This window comes from Mauremys mutica, chromosome 8, assembly GCF_020497125.1.
Source record: "Mauremys mutica isolate MM-2020 ecotype Southern chromosome 8, ASM2049712v1, whole genome shotgun sequence".
In the NCBI taxonomy this organism is placed as follows: domain Eukaryota; kingdom Metazoa; phylum Chordata; order Testudines; family Geoemydidae; genus Mauremys; species Mauremys mutica.
Genome location: NC_059079.1, coordinates 10274183 through 10289826, shown reverse-complemented (window position 1 = coordinate 10289826; position 15644 = coordinate 10274183). Strand labels below are relative to the sequence as shown.

At 41.1% G+C, this 15644-nt stretch overlaps 2 protein-coding genes across 7 annotated transcripts in view; one reads left to right on the top strand and one right to left on the bottom strand.

Annotated features, from left to right (window-relative positions):
* NRDC (nardilysin convertase) overlaps positions 1-5042 on the top strand; it is a 43799-nt gene extending 38757 nt beyond the window's left edge. The window contains exons 27-31 of the mRNA XM_045028843.1: positions 648-731; positions 2973-3063; positions 3482-3598; positions 4025-4114; positions 4450-5042. Of these exons, the coding sequence (XP_044884778.1) occupies positions 648-731; positions 2973-3063; positions 3482-3598; positions 4025-4114; positions 4450-4647 (580 nt within the window). The 3' untranslated portion in view covers positions 4648-5042. The remainder of the gene's footprint in view (positions 1-647; positions 732-2972; positions 3064-3481; positions 3599-4024; positions 4115-4449) is intronic.
* Positions 5043-6351: 1309 nt separating this feature from the next.
* Positions 6352-15644, bottom strand: part of OSBPL9 (oxysterol binding protein like 9) — a 116466-nt gene continuing 107173 nt past the window's right edge. For all 6 annotated transcript variants that reach the window (XM_045028845.1, XM_045028846.1, XM_045028847.1 and 3 more), the window contains 10 exons: positions 15123-15208; positions 14676-14850; positions 13449-13533; positions 13045-13155; positions 12543-12606; positions 12300-12440; positions 8284-8362; positions 7686-7777; positions 7186-7321; positions 6352-6859 (listed from right to left, as the gene is read on the bottom strand). In XM_045028845.1, coding sequence (XP_044884780.1) covers positions 6785-6859; positions 7186-7321; positions 7686-7777; positions 8284-8362; positions 12300-12440; positions 12543-12606; positions 13045-13155; positions 13449-13533; positions 14676-14850; positions 15123-15208 — 1044 coding nt within the window. In that variant the 3' untranslated portion in view covers positions 6352-6784. The remainder of the gene's footprint in view (positions 6860-7185; positions 7322-7685; positions 7778-8283; positions 8363-12299; positions 12441-12542; positions 12607-13044; positions 13156-13448; positions 13534-14675; positions 14851-15122; positions 15209-15644) is intronic.

Below are 15644 nucleotides of genomic sequence, written 5' to 3'. Positions count from 1 at the left end.
ATGGCACGGTTATGCCCAGTAAAGCTGCTGTCAAGTTACTGACGACAAAACCAGTTTGTAGTCAGCCAAGTCTTGTAATCCAGGTTAGAGGCCATAACCAGAAGTTAATGTAATTTGTCTAAGAAGAAGACTTTCCCTCTAGCTTGATCACCATTGACTTGGACCGTGGAGCTAGACTTCCTCAAAAATAACCTCCCCTCACTCTCTCCCAAGTAGCCACTACTATAGCATTTATGCAAGGGGTCTGCTGAGCTGGAATTAACTCCTGTCACACCTGTAGGTGCATCCCCCCTCCGTTTAGGCCCTTTTGTGTGAACTAAGAGACCCCGTTAACCCTGACGGCACAGTACCTGTTTTATGGGGGTTCTTGCACATTCACAGATCTGGGTTGCAGGATTTCTCTGTACACGAGTACTCTGCTAAGCATCTTACAAAGCCCAAAAAAGGATTTGCTGAACGAGAAAAAGCCCAGACCCCTTGATGCAAGAGATTTGATTTGTTATTCCAGAGTGAATCTTTTGCATTGATAGACACGTCTTTGCTAATACCTTATGTCTAACTATTTACAATATTCTGATTTCATAGTTATGGATGGTAAATGTAAAATGGCTTGTACTAGTGAAATGACTTTCTCCTTTTGGTTTAAGCTACCATGTGTACCCTACCTGTAGAAATACATCTGGGATCCTCGGGTTCTCTGTTACTGTAGCAACACAAGCAACAAAGTACAAGTAAGTCTCTCACCGATTTTTAAGAGGGGTCTGCATGTTAATGATTCCATCTTGGGGCCCTTTGAATTCTGTGGTTCTTCACAGCTAACCTCTGCAGATTTTGGGTGAAGTAATGTTTGTTACTCCTAGCAATAGTTCTGTCAAACCGGTGTTAACATCCATCCCTTCATCCTAGTTTGAATTTGGATTTGGAGTGCTGCTTCACTTTTGCCAGCAAGGAGTAGTGAGCTCTCCTCCGATGTGGAGTTCGCCAGCTATCCATGCCATATCTTTACCAGCTCCTGCTTATGGTCTCAACTCAGCAAACATATAAGCACATGCTTAAAGTTATGCCCTATACTTAACTACTTTGCTAAATGAGGCTCTAGATCATCAATGTGTTTGGAGCTACACCTGAAAGCTTTGACTACAGGGCAGAGTGGAGTGACCCCACTTGCTAAGCCAGGTGCTCCAGCCAAGAAACATTACACCCATAACTCCATGGGCTTCCGATTAGTTTTTGGGTGCATTTCAAAATACTGTGTGTGTTATATAAAGCCCTATATGTTGAATCAGACTCAGTCCAACTTCTGAGTTTAAGAAAGAGCACCTATTCCATCATAACAGTTGAGTCCATCTGGGATGCTCTCAGATCGCCCCTAGCTTTGAACACTGTCCATGTACCAGCTTCCCAGAGCTCCTCGTCTGAAACTTCAGTCTTCTATTTGTGCTCTGTTGACCTTCAGGAGACCTTGATGGCCCATTTGGCTGTGCGCTTGCATGGCTGTAAGCAACTGTTTCTCTCTTTTTGATCCCTTCATTGTTCTTATGGATACTAATGTAGTATAGGGGAAAGCTCTTGAAGAATTTAAATATTGCTACTATTGAAAATAAGAGTGGAGGATTTCATTATGATAATGCAAGAAGTAAATAGGATGTGATGGAGAGATGGGGCTATGAAATAATATCCTAAGGAAGGTGGTGGAACCCCCATTGTGTGATTTATTTAAAACTAAGCTATATAAAGCACTAGAGAATGTAGGAGAGGTGAGGCTGTTGGTCATGGAGTCAATGGAATCTCAGAATCCATGGCCTCTGTGACATTCTCTGCTTCAGCCCTAGGGGCTGCGGGACTCTATATATAAACAGCCCCCTGCAAGGTTTCAGCAACTGCCAACCTTGCTGGGCTGGGGGAGGGAGAATAGGTCTCAGGTGAGCAGTGGGGGTGTCCCATTTCCCTTTGGGAAATATCACCCTGCAGCTTGCAGCTGCCACGAGCAATGGGGAAACCCTACAGCTCCCTGCCACCATGGAGCTGCAGCAGCAAAAGTCACAGACAGGACACAGCTTCATGAATTTTTGTTTATTGCTCATGACCTGTCTGACTTTTACAAAAAATAACCATGACAAAATCTTAGCCTTAATGATAGGGAACAATCCTAGAGTAGCAAGGAGATGGACTGTGTATGGATTTAATCTTATCTCCTAGTCTAAGAACAGTTGAATCAAGATGGGGGGAAAAAAGTGTAGCTGGTGTATTGAGAGTGTGCACTGACTTCTGACCTCATGGCTAGAGCTACATTTGTTTGACAATAGGTGGCTTTCACTGAATAAAACAAATCTAGTCTCAACTATGAAGTACACTTCTTTGAACCATGATGGAGCTAATAGTCTCTTCTTCTGGAGCAGCTCTGCTCTGACAAATCTGAAAAATGATTGTTTCCTTTTGTGGGATTATTTTTCTGGTGACAACAATTTGGCCACAATATAGGGCAGCTGGATATGTCCATGTTTAGAAACTGCCAGCCCTGAAGGGCTGCTTTTACAGGTTTTTGAGCTGGTCCAATAGGGTCAGAGGAGCTGCATATTAATATTGTGTCTCAATAGTTAAACAGTTAGTATTCCTATCTCTTCTGCTTCACTGTCCCCATCTGAAATGGAACTATTTTTGGTAATACTGTGTCTGCCCTGACAGATGCTGAATCAAGCATTAATAATCTCTTGCTTGATATAGGAGTAGCAGTGTCTTTCCTAGCTACTTTACCTTATTTCTCAAGGCCTGGAAGAAACTTTGAAAATGGAAATGTCTGCACATTGTGTTATACCACAGCAAGGAGGAGGATGTTCTCTTCCACTAGGCCTAAGTTTTTAAGTGTATAGTTTGTCAGGAGATGTTAGTTCCCAAATTCAAAACTGGTGACTTCCCTAACTTACTGGAGTACTATTTATTTTATTGTTTCTGCCCATTCTTATTGTTTCCAGCTCGGAATTGGTTGACAAGAAGATAGAAGATTTTCTTTCTTTCTTTGAAGAAAAAATCAAGCATTTAACTGAAGAAGCATTCAGCACACAGGTAAAGGAGACCAATCAACTACATAAGAATAACTATTAGTGAAGGAGTAGAGTCAAACAGCACATACAGTCTGTTGGAGAAAGTGGAGGTACACAGCTACATTAATATTGGCTCCTGCCTGGTTTCCAGGAAGTGGCTGCAGTGCACAGTGGCATCCAGCTGAATTAAGTACTGGACAGATTTTCTCTTGTGTGAATTTTTACTCCCCTTTGTCACAGAGCTCTGTGTTTTTTTTCTGGAGGTGGCCTTAGGGGGGGACACAGCCTCATACAATGGACTCTAGGGCTGTTCGTAATTCAGTATTTAAAACAGCCCAGATATAGACTGATGCATATTAGATTTAGCACATTCAGTGTTGGCTTTGAAGTAGAATCCCAGCTCTTTCAAGAGAAATACTAAGTGGGGTTTTCTTATACAGGTCACAGCTCTAATAAAGCTTAAAGAGTGTGAAGATTCCCATCTTGGAGAAGAAGTGGATAGGAACTGGAATGAAGTAGTGACTCAACAGTATTTGTTTGACAGGCTTGCCCGTGAGGTAGTGAATTTGTTCATATTGCAAATAAAACTTCTATTCAAGAAACTGTAACCTCGTTGTAGCAGGTGCTTTACTTCACAAAATAGTACCAATTCAAACAAATGTTTTAGGTTGTATAGCCATAGTGGGCCCTGATCCTTGAGGGCCCTAGAGTTTTGAGATGTGAAAGTATTGTGCTAAGGAGTGAGCTCCATGCAGAAATTAATGTTGGCACTTGAAACAGATTGTTGCAACAAACTTTATTTTCAGAGATTGTGGAAACTTACAGCAACTCCACTTAAACATGTTAATGTTTCCACCACAAACTGTTGCTTTCAAGGCTTATACATTTGGCTGCAAATAATTGCTGTTTAAATGTTGGGAATTTGAATGCTTTTGAGATATTAGTGTTTAGCAGTTTGAAAAGTGTGCTCTTGTGGTTTTTAGATTGAAGCTCTGAAATCCCTTACAAAAGCAGACCTGGTGGACTGGTTCCAAGCTCATAGAGGCAGTGAGAGCAAAGTGCTCAGTGTACATGTGAGTATGGGTAGATGCAGTTCTAGATCCTTTCCGCTCACTTACTCTTTTCCAAGCTCTATATTTCAGTTTGTCTTGGACCTTCTCTTGTCATCTGTTTTAGAAAGACTTACAACCAGGGTCTAAAAATGGTGTTAACTGGCTTCAATTCACGTAACTACCTTAAATCCATCTCATGAGAGAATACAGTAATTTATGCTTAACACTGAGCTCTGAAAAGTGCAGGGGAAAAAAATCACTACCTATGTTTAGTCTTCTAGCTTCCCTCTGGGAGACAATTGAAACATTAATCTTCCTGTTTTCTTGATGATAAAATCTGGCCTTTGGCTTTTCAGGTGGTTGGATTTGGAAAACATGAAGGGGATGCAGAAGTACCAGCTGTCTCTGATGTTCAGAACTCCTCATGTGGTGAAATACCTCAGCTAACTTTCTTACCTCCTTCCTCCTTGATGACTAACACCACTTCCATCAAGGACATCAAAGCTTATACATCAGCTCTGAATGTTCTCCCTTACCATAAAATATTAAAATAAATGTCATCTTGCCCCGCAGTAGTGTGTAATTTAAATTATTTAGTCTCAAACTAATGTGTAAGATTTAAAAATCTTAACTCCTTACCCTTCTTTTGAAAGCTGGAACAACTTAATTTTTACAGCTGTTACAAGGAAAATATTCCTGATCTAAAAAAATTGCCTATTCTTAAATAACCTCTTGTCCCTCTTTTGCCTTTATTCTATTAGGCTATTTTCTGTAACTGCATGGTGTTAATTTACACAAAGCATTAGTTTAAAAGTTTACAGATGGTGCAGTATGAATGCTAAAGTGAACTGTGCACTAATTACTGAAAGAATGGGTTGATTTTCAGTAGATACCTACAATGCATACTCCTATAACAAATATTTAAATAAAAATGTCTATTTTCTATCCAGGCCACTGTATATTATAAGACAGTCTTATCACCTTTTTTCAGATCTATTACTTGTGTGTGTGTGTAGTGAATGGGCCATTTAAGAGTGTTAATTTATAACTACCTCAAATGCAAGGCTTAACTCAAATCAAACACAGGTATTTAAATTTCATTAGCAGTAACTGAATAGTTGCTGATTTTCCCCCCTTCTACCAAAGCATTAAATAGGGTTGTTGGTTGTAATTTGGTTATGTGCTAATATAGGATTAGGCTCTAATTTATCAATTGTAGGATTAACAGTTGTCTGGTGTAAATGCCACTTTCACATCCTATAGCTCCAAGCTACTGCTAGACAGTAAAGTGAAATTTATTGATGCTTGTAAAAATTCAACTTACTGCTACAAAGCAGAGTGCAACAGCATAATCTCAGTTGGAAATTATTATTCTTGGGAAGACCAAGTAATCACTTGTTACCACACCACAGGGATGTAGGTAGGACAAACAAGGCCATGGACAGAGGCTAAGGCTCCATTAGCAGTGAGGAGGAAAAGAAGCCTTCAGAATCAAAGCAAGTAGCAAGGGAAATCCGAGACAAGTAATATAAAAGATTGCCCTTGTTCTGCTGAGGGAGGAAGCAGCTTTTCTATCAGCTGCTGTTAGATTTCTAGTAATGTACAAGTCTACAATGAGGTCTCCTAGCACAGTATGACTACACAAATTAATTCAGGAGGGGATAAATCTGACTAGATTCCATACAGCACCAGAATAATCATTTTGAGTGAGTTCATCACTATCCTATTTCATGTTTCCTCAAAGCTTAAACAGTGTTCAACCCATACACAGTTAGGCTCTCAATCTGGCTACTGGGAAGCAAGGCCAGGGCCAACTTCCAGAAGAGTCCTGTTACAGGTCTTAAATTCCCCACTCTAGAGCATGGACATATGGTGAGAACACTGATGCTGGGTAAAACTTTCAAAAGCACTTTACATGACTTAGTTGCAAAGTCCTTATCACTTTTCTAAAGCACCTAAATCCCATTTTAAAAGTACTGGATTTTTATAATAGCACAGTTTTAAAAGTCTTGCTGTAAAAGGTTTTTATGAAATAAATACAAATCCATAAGTCTGAAAAATCTATTTTATGAAGCTTTAAGATACACTGAGTATTTCAATTGTAGTCTATGGTTACATTTTAATTTCTAAAATAAAAAAGTTATTTTGGGTGAGACACAAATGCCAAAAGGTTTGATTTTTATCATACAGGTGGTAGATAACATTTTTGATGTATAAATATGAGGATTCCTTTGATTGGACAGTTTTAGAAATATACATAAATGTTAACTGGATTTAATTAAGTGAAGTCTTGTGTTTTTATATATATTTAGACCCCCAGAATATTATGGAACAGATACCAATTATGTCCTTTACAGTGGTTATACCAAGTGTATGCTTCCCATGACTTAGTCCCAGGTTTCATTGACACTTCTGAAGCATGGGTGAGGACTCAGCCATCATGTCTTTGAAGTTTGTTTGAATACACAATCTGAATAAAGTCCAAAGCTACTATGTGACTGTCAAATAGTTAAGACAGTTCCTGCTTTAATTGTTCATCTGCATTATTAAATCCAGTATCCCTGAGATAGGAACCACTGTAACTGGAGGGGACAGGATCTCCAAAATAAAGTACTTGATAGTCATAAATGTATCTTGTAGTTGTAAAATTCACTCAGCCAAGACCTGAATGTTTAAGGTTTTTATAACCACTTAATGTTTAGTGGCAGCAAGTCGTTTCAATAGTGGTTCATCATAAACCCAACATTCTCCATCTTCATGGAATAACTAGAAGAAAATAAGGGGATAATTAAATGTAAGTTTTTATGGAAAAGAATGAGGTAGAACAAAGGTCAAGGGTGCTGCAACTATTTTTAACAGTGGTGGTGCTGATAAGGGAAACCATATATTTGGTGTTTGTTATTACTACTTCAGTTTAAAGCAGGGTTTCGCTGCTTCCAGCAGCTCCCATTGGCCCGACCTGCAGACAGGGCAGGTAAACACACTGGCCTGGCCCACCAGGGGCTTTCCTTACACAAATGGCCACCCCTGTTTGAGAAACCCTGGTTTAAAGGAGAAAAGCCTTTCAGATTTACATTTGAATAAAAGCTCACCCTTGTTTCCCATGATGTCTCTTTCTCCTTTCTGGCTCTAGCTTCAGCTCTTTGTCTTTCTTCCAGTCTGTGCTTTGCATCTGTGGCTGCATCAATGTCTCTGATTTTTAAGTTGTAAGTTACATCTTTCCATAGGCTAAAGAAATAGAGGCTATTTTCAGATATTGATCTAGGGGAGGAAGCAGTGCTACTAGTCTATAGAAACATTTTTACTGAATCTTATCACTGTAAATAAATCTGTAAGGCCTTTAATGTGTTGCTACAACTAAATCAAAGAATGCAGAGGTCCAAGTTCAGGTTCATTTGTACTTATTTGGGAAACACTTAAATTTAGCACCTGAACTAGTCATTGAACTATCAGCTATAGCCCCACAGTGCTGCTTAGTATGTATCGTTTGGGTAAATTTAACTCAGTTTACCTAAGTTCTATTTCTAAAAAAAAAATCCTGAGACATATTAACAAGATAAGCCTTCAACTGTCACTTTAATTAAGCTCTTACCAGCGGGATTCATATTCCTCTTGGTCTTCCAGTTTCTTCACCTTCTTCTTAATTGTAGGCATTTTCTTGGTATCTATAAAGACTACACTCTCCTAAAGAGAGAGAGTTATTTTGCTGTTAATGTGTTTAAAAATAAAGGAAAAAATTAAACTTTAGTCTAGACTTTGTTCATACAATACATTTCTTGGCAGAGGACAGATAAAGGTCTGTTTCTTGCTTCAAGTTTTTCTTACAGAGTTCTGTAGCAAAAGCCTACAGCCATCAACTACCCTCAAGGTAATTTTAATCCAGTGTGAAAAAAAATTATACAACACCTATGAACTTACAGGCAGCTTCACACAAGCATTCTCCCTGTGCTTTTAACATCTTACCTACTGAAGTAAAGGACTTTCAGGTGCTCCACTCTTCACTTTTGACCTAAAGCCATCATTTATAAAAAGCAGGAGTGAAACCTACTGTAGTCCCTTAGCATACAAAGTCAGTATTTTCCATCCATAAATATACATACAAAATGCAATGGCATATTCTGATTTGCCAGCAACACAAATACCTGAGAACACAGTTTCTGATAGAGTAAAAACAAGATAAGTTGCTTTACCCCTGTTGCGTATTTTGCATACATGACACCATTCCATTCACCTTCAATTGAGCAGAAGGATTTCTTGTCATTAGGAGAACTAAATGAAAGAAAAAGTAAAGTAGTTAAGTTGATTATTGCACTACACCCCCCCCTCTCAGGATCAGGTCCTTCTTGTCCTAGGCACTATACATATAAATAGTAAGGCAGTGCTTGAATAGAAAGTGTCAATAGAGATGGGAGACGTATACAAAGGAAAAATGGGGGGGTGGAGAGAAGCGGGTTTTTTTGGGTGTAACTGCACTGGTGCAAACTCTTAGATCAGCTGAGCTAGTGTAAAACATGTTTTGATCTGGAGCAGAGTGTCTACTCCAGTGCACATTACCCTAATCTAGACAAGCCCTACATTACTAAATTCAATTCACAAAGCTACACACAAAAAGTTTGTGGAAAACTAGTTTAACACAGGGCAGGCATTTCAGAGGCTGAAGATTGAGTGAATGTGTCCAAATCCCATTGAAATGCAATGAGATTTGGTTGTCTAATGCTTTTAGGCCTACCCTATGAAAACCCCAGACAGCCTGAAAGTACAGCTAAGAGAATAGGACGCATTCATATACACGTTGCCATAAACAGTCTTAAACTAGCAATCTAATGTACAGCCCTTTGTCAGCCTCCCTCCATCCCCTTAATTATTTGTATTACAATAAAGTCCCCAGTCAGGATTGGGGCCCCCATGATGCTAGGTCAGGGGAGGGCAAACGGCCCAGGGGCCACATCTGGCCCTTCAGACATTTTAATTTGGCTGTCGAGCTCCCGCCAGGGAGCAGGGTCTACGGCTTGCCCTGCTCTGTGCAGCTCCCAGAAGCAGCGGCATGTCCCCGCTCCAGCTCCTACGCGTAGAGTCAGCCAGGGGGCTCCACATGCTGCCACCGCCCCAACCGCTGGCCCCGCAGCTCCTGGCTGGCCAGGAACCACAGCCAATGGGAGCTGTAGGGGCAGTGCGCAGAGCTGCCTAGCTGCCTCTACACATAGTAGCTGGAAGGGGGACATGCTGCTGCTTCCAGGGTAAGTGCCACTCAGAAGCCTGGTCTACACTACGCGTTTAAACCGGTTTTAGGAGCGTAAAACCGATTTAACGCCACAACCGTCCACACTAGGAGGCACCTTATATTGATTTTAATGGCTCTTTAAACCGGTTTCTGTACTCCTCCCTAACGAGAGGAGTAGCGCTAGTATCGATATTACCATATCGGATTAGGGTTAGTGTGGCCGCTGATCGACGGTATTGGCCTCCGGGCGGTATCCCACAGTGCACCACTGACTGCTCTGGACAGCAATCTGAACTCGGATGCAGTGGCCAGGTAGACAGGAAAAGCCCCGCGAACTTTTGAATATTTCCTGTTTGCCCAGCATGGAGCTCCGATCACCACGGGTGGTGATGCAGTTAAAAATCAAAATAAAGAAAGAGCTCCAGCATGGACCATGCGGACGTGATCGCTGTAAGGGCAGGCAAAACTGTTCTATCAGCGCTCCGTTACAGAAGACGAAATTCAAAATCATTTTTTAAATATCTCCAGACAGACGCCATAGCAGGGACTCAGCGCACTGCTGCGTGGCAAGCGTAACGGAAAGCCAAAGAATCAAATGGACGCTCATGGACTGGAGGACTCAAGCTATCCCACAGTTCCTGCAGTCTCTGAAAAGCATTTGCATTCTTGGCTGAGCTCCAAATGCTTCTAGGGTCAAAAACAGTGTCCGCAGTGGGTCAGGGCATAGCTAGGCAATTTACGCACCCCCACCCCACCCACCCCCAGAAGTGAAAGGGAAAACAATCCTGTCTTGACTCTTTTACATGTCACCCTATCTTTACTGAATGCTGCAGATAGACGGGATGGTGCAGCACTCAACAACAACATCCTTCCTCCCACCCCGCCATGGGTGGCTGATGGTACAATAAGGACTGCTACCCGTCCTCATCATCAGCCTATTGGCACATGGGGCAGTGCAAAAGGACTGGTAACCATACCAACTTGCTTGGGACAGGTCGATCAAGGTCGCCTGGTCCTAATTTTTCCTGGTAGATGGTGCAGTATGGCTGATATCCATCATCGTCAATAGCAACAGGGGCTGAGCTCCATCAGCCCCCACCCTTCATTGTGTAAAGAAAAGATTCAAGTGCCCCTGAACTAGCAGAGGGATGCACTCCTTACGGTCCTGTCTGGACTATCATAGCAGCTGGAGGCTGGCCTTCACTAACAAGTCACTGTGTCTTATTCCTGCATTCTTTATTACTTCATCACACAAGTGGGGGGACAATGCTACGGTAAGCCCATGAAGGCTGGGGGAAGAATGAAATGAACAGGAGGGGTTGTTGCAGGAGCACCCCCTGTGAATAGCATACAGCTCATAATTTTCTGCAGGATCTGACACAGAGCAGCTGTGCTCTCTGGTTCTCTGATACAGTGGTTCTCTAGTACACTTGCCCATATTCTAGGCAGGACTGATTCTATTTTTAGATACCAAAAAAGGAGGGATTGACTCAGGGAGTCATTCCCAATTTTGGCTTTTGCGCCCTGGCTAAGAGCAGCCAGGGGCACTTATGACAGCAGCAAATGGAACAGTGCAAAAGGACTGGTAGCCATGATCATCTTATTACCAATTTATGGATTGGTAGATGGTGCAGTATGGCTGATAACCATCTCTGCTGTCATGCAAAAGCAAAAGCATGCTGCTGTGTAGCGCTGCTGAATCGCCTCTGTCAGCGGCATCTAGTACACATACGGTGACAGTCACAAAAGGCAAAACAGGCTCCATGATTGCCATGCTATGGCATCTGCCAGGGCAATCCAGGGAAAAAGCGCGAAATGCTTGTCTGCCGTTGCTTTCCCAGAGGAAGGAGTGACTGATGACATTTACCCAGAACCACCCGCGACAATGATTTTTGCCCCATCAGGCACTGGGATCTCAACCTGGAAATGCCAAGGGGCGGGGGAGGCTGCGGGAACTATGGGATAGCTGCGGGATAGCTACCCACAGTGCAACGCTTCAGAAATCGACACTAGCCTCGGACCATGGACGCACACCACCGATTTAATGTGTTTAGTGTGGCCGCGCGCACTCGATTTTATAAAATCTGTTTTACAAAACCGGTTTATGCAAATTCGGAATAGTCCCGTAGTGTAGACGTACCCAGAGCCTGCACCCCTGCCCTAGCCCTGATCCCCCTCCTACCCCCTTGGTCGCAGGCCCCCAGTCTAGAGCCCCCTCCCACACCCTGAACTCATTTCTGGCCCTACCCCAGAGCCCTCTCCCGTACCCCAGCCCTCAATTCCATGAGCATTCATGGCCCGCTATATAATTTCCATACCCAGATGTGGCCCTGAGGCCAAAAAGTTTGCACACCCCTGTGCTAGGTGCTGATTTAACACTAAGACAGACAATGCCGGTACTGAAGGGGTTTACAATCTAATTTAAAATGATGCAACAAGTGAGTATGATAAATAGGGGAAGGAAAGCATCAGTGACCAGATCATGTGCACAGTCTCTAACCACAATAAGCTTGAATTTAACTACAAATCAAAGTTTTATTAGACTCCCTGTACAGAGGCCCAGGGTGAAACGGAGACGCTATTCTATGTCAGCAACATTACAGAAAAGATCTTTTAGGAGTGGAACTAAAGCATAAAACTGTTTCTATAATAAAAGGTTTTGCTGCTAGGTATGTAAAATATAATTAACTATTTTGGCATATAGGCAGGATCCGTCTATTCCTGCAAAAGGATTCAGGAACATTTTTGCAGTAGGGCATGATAGATCCAGGTTCAAGGAGCTTTCCTTCCATCCTAATGCACATCATCTGACTTGATAGGCCCAGACTAATCTGGTGGCCCACAACTGGGAACAAGGACCTGGATGTAATCTTTTGCTATAGTTAGAGATACTGAGTACAGCCACCTAAATTACTTTTCCTAAGAAAAAACAATTGTGAGCATTTATACAAATGGAGCAAGACTGAAAGAGGAAAAAAAGCTTACAAAATTTCAGCTGTAATTCTATGTTTCTTTCCTCCATAGAAAGGTTTTGTGTGGAAGACGATACTAGCATTGTAGCCTGTTTTTGAGCAACTAATACTGCATTCTCCACCCAGTTCTATCCATGGCACTGTGAGAATAGATCTGCAATGATAAACAATCACACTTTTCAAAAACTTAAAAGAAACAGGTGCTCTCTGCCATCTCAAAATTTTTTAAAGACAAAGAGATTTAGCATTTACTTGCCTTCCATAACCATTGGGGAAAGTCAAAATATAGTGCTCATCATAATCTAGGCATGTCACACAACCTGTCAGAAAGAACAAATTACTACTGTACTAATAATCAGCAGCACTTTTAGAGGACATTTCATACAAAAATCTCAAAGCACTTGAGAAACTTAAGTATTACAAAAATAAAGAGGTTAAAGGCCTGATTTTCAGAGCGGCCGAGCACCCATAATTCCTACTGCTGTCAATGGGAGGTGTGGACATTCAGCAACTCTGAAAAGTGGCTCAACTCAGGGACAAGGTGAGTCCATGATGCATTGGAAATGGATCCTGGGTCTCAAGCCACCGACAAGACTGCTTCAGCAGCTACTCGGTCAAGTCATCGGTAATTTACTGAGCATGAGTAATACATTGCAGGAAGTTTGCAGAAACTGCTTTTTCTACACAATTAAAATTGAGCATTAAGAAACTAATGTTAACTCAAGAGTTTACCTTTTAAACTACATACTCACACTTACCTTGCCCTATATTATGAACTCCAATAGACATCCCTAAGAATTTTGACTTGGTCCAGATGTGAGCATTGAATTGTATTCTCTTGCTAAAACACTCGGCATAAAACGCTGAAACTTAAGAAGAAAAAAAAGTAAGAATACAACAAGACAAGACATTTACAGTAATTAGAAGCAATTTTTACATTCAAATAAATTACAAGATATTGCAGGGGAGGTGAAAGGTGTGGAGAGAAAGCGAGACTCTGCAATTTACTTCCCAGAAAAATGGTCTAAGAAGAGAGAAATTTCAGACTGAAAATTCATTGCTAAACAGAAAATGTTAATTCAAGGTCAAAACTTAAAAACTGACATCACTGTTAATCAGTTCCTGTCCAATAGTATAAGACTCCAGTAGCATAGCAACTTACTTGGAGGGTGGTGAGAGACCTGCTCTGCTACAAACGTTACACTGTTTTTGGTAACCCAAGGAATTGGTCCCTCTGAAACAGGCTCCTGCAAACAAGTTAAGAGTTGCCTTCATTTGACATGGTACATACAGTTTTCAAAAATATCTGGGACATGGTCCACTGAAGTAGCTTCTAATGAGAACTATCCATCACTTAACACAATTTTAGAATCCTAACATGGTGCAGCTTCAACATAGTTGTCGGTTTGCTGGTTTGAAGAGGAAAGGTATGAACCCACTGATGCTGGGCCTTTTGGGAGAACATCCCAATTTCTGGAATCACTTTGATTATAGATACATATATAGTGTTTGGAAGGTGCTCAAGGATTACAGTGATGGCTCAAATATCTAGGATAGATGACTTCTGAATTTACATCTTGCAATCTAAACCCCCTATGATACATTTTATACCTTCCAGGCTGGGGAAGTCTGGGTGAGCTAGGAGGATCTGAGAAGCTGGCACTCGTGGAATCTGAGATGCTGCATTTTAAACTGCTGCAGCCTTTCCTCTAGCAGCAGAAGGGTGTCTTGCTACCTTTGGTCCATGCACACAGCTGACACATCAGAATGCTTCAGGCTGCGCTTCCCCAGACTTTGACTGGACAACAGAGCTGGTCTTTCTGTTTGTGACCAAAGGAGTGCTGCAGTTCATGGCCTTTATCTGACAGCCATGTCTGAGCACTCTGCAGGAGGAAGAGAGAGTTGCAGAATTGGATTTCTGACCATCTCTCAGGATCTAGATCTTTGGAAAGATTTTAAAATATGAAATGCTCTAGCCTTCAAAATCATGACTAAGATTTCTAAGAGGAAAATTAATCCAGTTTAGGGTCAAAGGTGATAAAGAGGAAACCCTGTTAAGGCTGCTGATCTAGACTGCAAGGGACTAGAAAAATGACTAAATCTGCAGTTCTTAAGACCAAGGAATGTATCCTTGGGACTGGACAGAATTAATACAGAATACTTTCTGCATGTCAAAGGATTCTTAAGAAATTAACTATTGAAATTACATATTACACACATTTGAGAAGTCTGCCCTAAAAAGGAGGGTGGGGAAACTTCCATTAGGAAAGGAATCACAATATTTTTACATGGTTTGCTTCCGGTACCAACCCCATGCCATTCTAGTAAGAGATTAGAGGAATTATTAGCACACATTCTAAGCAGTGAAAAACATCACCACAAAACTAACCATATTATCTTCATTTTCAGCATTTGGTAATATCCAATGACAGCGGAAGATCTCACCCAAAATGGGATTGTAAGGCTTTTTTGCAACAGATCCTTTCCTTCCCGCATGAAAAGCTGAGAGGTACCATCTAACCACTTGAACCATTCGGTCCTTTGGATCCTTTTGGTCACTAATACTAGAGGAGGGGAAAAGTATCATCATTACTGAACACTGAAGTAAGTTACTGCTGTTTGAAAGAGGAGTAAGACATAAAATTAACGCTCCAGTGTTTTTTTCTTTAAACTCAGATTGAGAAGAGCTTTTGGAAAAACGAAAGGCAGACTAGATGGTATATAGATGCACTTTTCATAGTTTGGATAAAGATCAAACATTCTTCAAAACAGAAAGCATATACTCTTGAAACTGCACAAGGTAATATCAGAACTAATTAATACTGTACTTAAATACCTCACAAATAAGTCCGGATGTGCAAAAAAGTCAGCATACATTTCCAAAAGTGATCTTCTTTCCAGAATAAAAGTTGGGAGAACCACCTGAAGAAAGAACAATACCTCAAAACTCTTAGAACACTAGTATTTTAGTATTCAGAGAACACCAACTCCACAGTAGTAACATATTGCTAAAAACCCATCAGGTTCAGGGAACTAGCGAAGAGAATTAAAGATGAACCAACACTGACTTACAGAGCAATAAAGTTATGTACAAAAAGAAATAAAAGTAAAACAGACCTCTATATATCACTAGCAAATGAAGATTGTTGTTAATAACACTATCTTACATACATGCAAACAGTTCACATTTAAAGGGTAACTGCATAAATTTGTCATACAGCCTCTACAAAAATTTAAATATATGATCCAAAAAACAACTGTGAAGCTCAAATCGGTGCCATGAAACTAAGGCCATATTAACAAAAGCATTTGAGGATAAACAGCTTCTCTACTCCACTCCCATGCTGTGATTTGTGAG